Here is a 1,778-nt window from a genome sequence, read left to right as displayed (position 1 = left end):
GGTCCCAAATAGGACTACCGAATTTGGAATCATCCAGTGTGTTAAATTTTGCAGAATATTTTACATTTTCAATGATCATTACCATGTAGTTTGCTAAAGTTACTGGCTAAAAATAACTATTTTCTAGATAATATTCTGAGTTGTTTAACTGTATGTAGGTGAAATAACATAACATCTCAGGAAAAGTTTGCCAACTCAGTAACTTGCGTTTCTCACTTGGCACGGAAAAAAAAAATTATCCTTTTCACTTCGTTAGTTTCTCTTTTAAGGCTTGGACCTTTCAGAGCCTCAGTTCTGCTTGAAGAATGTTAAAGTGTCTCCTCTTGATTTCATGCGGCTTTTCACAAATTCAGTTAATTTCCTGAATCCCTCAGCCAGCCCGTCCCCTGTGATGGCACAGCAGGGTTGCACATACCAGTTCCGGTCACTGCAGAGCTTCTTCACCCTCAGCATTCTGGTGATGTCCTCGGCAGGCAGAGCTCCAGGCAAGTCCTGTTTGTTGGCCAGTAGGACAACAGGCACGTTTTTAATGTGTTCATTCTTCAAAATGTGCTTAAACTCTCTCCGAGAATCTTCCAGTCGCTGTTGGTCTGTACTGTCCACAACATACACCAGCCCATCAGTGTTCTCACAGTAATAATCCCAAACAGTTCTCATTTTTTCCTGTCCTCCAACATCCCAGACTGTGAGTGAAAGATTCCTTTCTAGCTCGATCATCTCCACATTGAAACCTATCGTTGGGACGGTTGTAACATCTTCAGCAAGCTTTAATTTATAAAGGAGAGTAGATTTCCCAGCTGAGTCAAGTCCCAGAAGAAGAATTTGGGCTTGCTTGACTTTAGGGTTTTTAGAACTCAGCAGACCCATCTTATGCTCTTGTTTTTTCTTTAAAGATCTTTTTTTTTGGCCAGAGACAATGTGTCCTTTCTGGGTCTTGCATGAAAATATTAGGAGGAAAGAAAAGAGCAGATGCATCATCTTATATTCTAAGAACAGGAACCTGCTTATATTTATACTGTAGCTTATCAACTTGATTATGAGCAAACAGTATTTTATTTGCAGTCCCAGCCAATCCTGAGGATCTGTGGTGTGAGTAACCACCAATGTCGTGGTGGCTCAAAGGGGAAATTCTTTGTGAATGAGTAGGATTAGAAAGAGCCTGCCTGGGTGATTCCGCAGTTTTGTTCTCTTTCAGGTGCTAGAAATCTGGAGAAAATCAAAGTTTCAGGCATGCACAGCATGGTTTGGCAGCAGAATAAAAACTTAACTTTCTGTCTTAATTTAACTAACTTTTAACCTAAATTTAACTAAACTTTTTATAGATCCTCTCCAGTTATTTGACTATTTATCTTATCCCCATTGTAAATAAGTAACCAGGCTTCTTAAGTCATGAAGCGAGAGTTTATCTCACACTCCCTCTGCAGTACCTTAAATACTTTCCTCACATCCAGATTACTCAGTAGGAAACTTTAAACCACCCAAGGTTATTTGAACCTTACTCCCATATTCCCATAGAAAATCACTTCTTGCATCTTCCAGGCAGAGAATTTACACTACTGTGTTCACAAAACCAAATTTACAGGGGGAAGTTTGTAACTCGAATACTTTTAAATTAAGTAGATAGCGTGATTAAAGATGGCAAATTGAATACATGTGTCTTCTCTCCTTCCCAAGACTCCACCAAAATGATGGTAAAGGGATTAAAAGAACATATAAATCCATAACAAGAAGAGCAAGAGAATCCATCAGAGGGTGTGAATTTTTTTTTTTTTTTTTTT

The 1,778-nt window shown here is 38.8% G+C and overlaps 1 protein-coding gene across 1 annotated transcript; it reads right to left on the bottom strand.

Moving 5' to 3' along the window:
- Positions 1 to 35: 35 nt before the first annotated feature.
- Positions 36 to 867, bottom strand: ARL14 (ADP-ribosylation factor-like 14). The gene has a single exon (XM_012650430.1). It carries the CDS (start codon positions 865 to 867, stop codon positions 289 to 291), a length of 579 nt encoding a protein of 192 aa, XP_012505884.1. The 3' UTR covers positions 36 to 288.
- Positions 868 to 1,778: the final 911 nt, after the last annotated feature.

Source organism: Propithecus coquereli, unplaced genomic scaffold (genome assembly GCF_000956105.1).
Source record: "Propithecus coquereli isolate 6110/MARCELLA unplaced genomic scaffold, Pcoq_1.0 Scaffold325, whole genome shotgun sequence".
NCBI lineage: Eukaryota > Metazoa > Chordata > Mammalia > Primates > Indriidae > Propithecus > Propithecus coquereli.
The sequence above is the reverse complement of the archived record's forward strand: the minus strand, read 5'-3'. Positions and strand labels throughout refer to the sequence as shown.

What these genes read in the sequence shown, in the direction of transcription:
- ARL14 (XM_012650430.1), bottom strand. Translation starts at nt 867, where the DNA reads ATGGGTCTGCTGAGTTCTAAAAACCCTAAAGTCAAGCAAGCCCAAATT.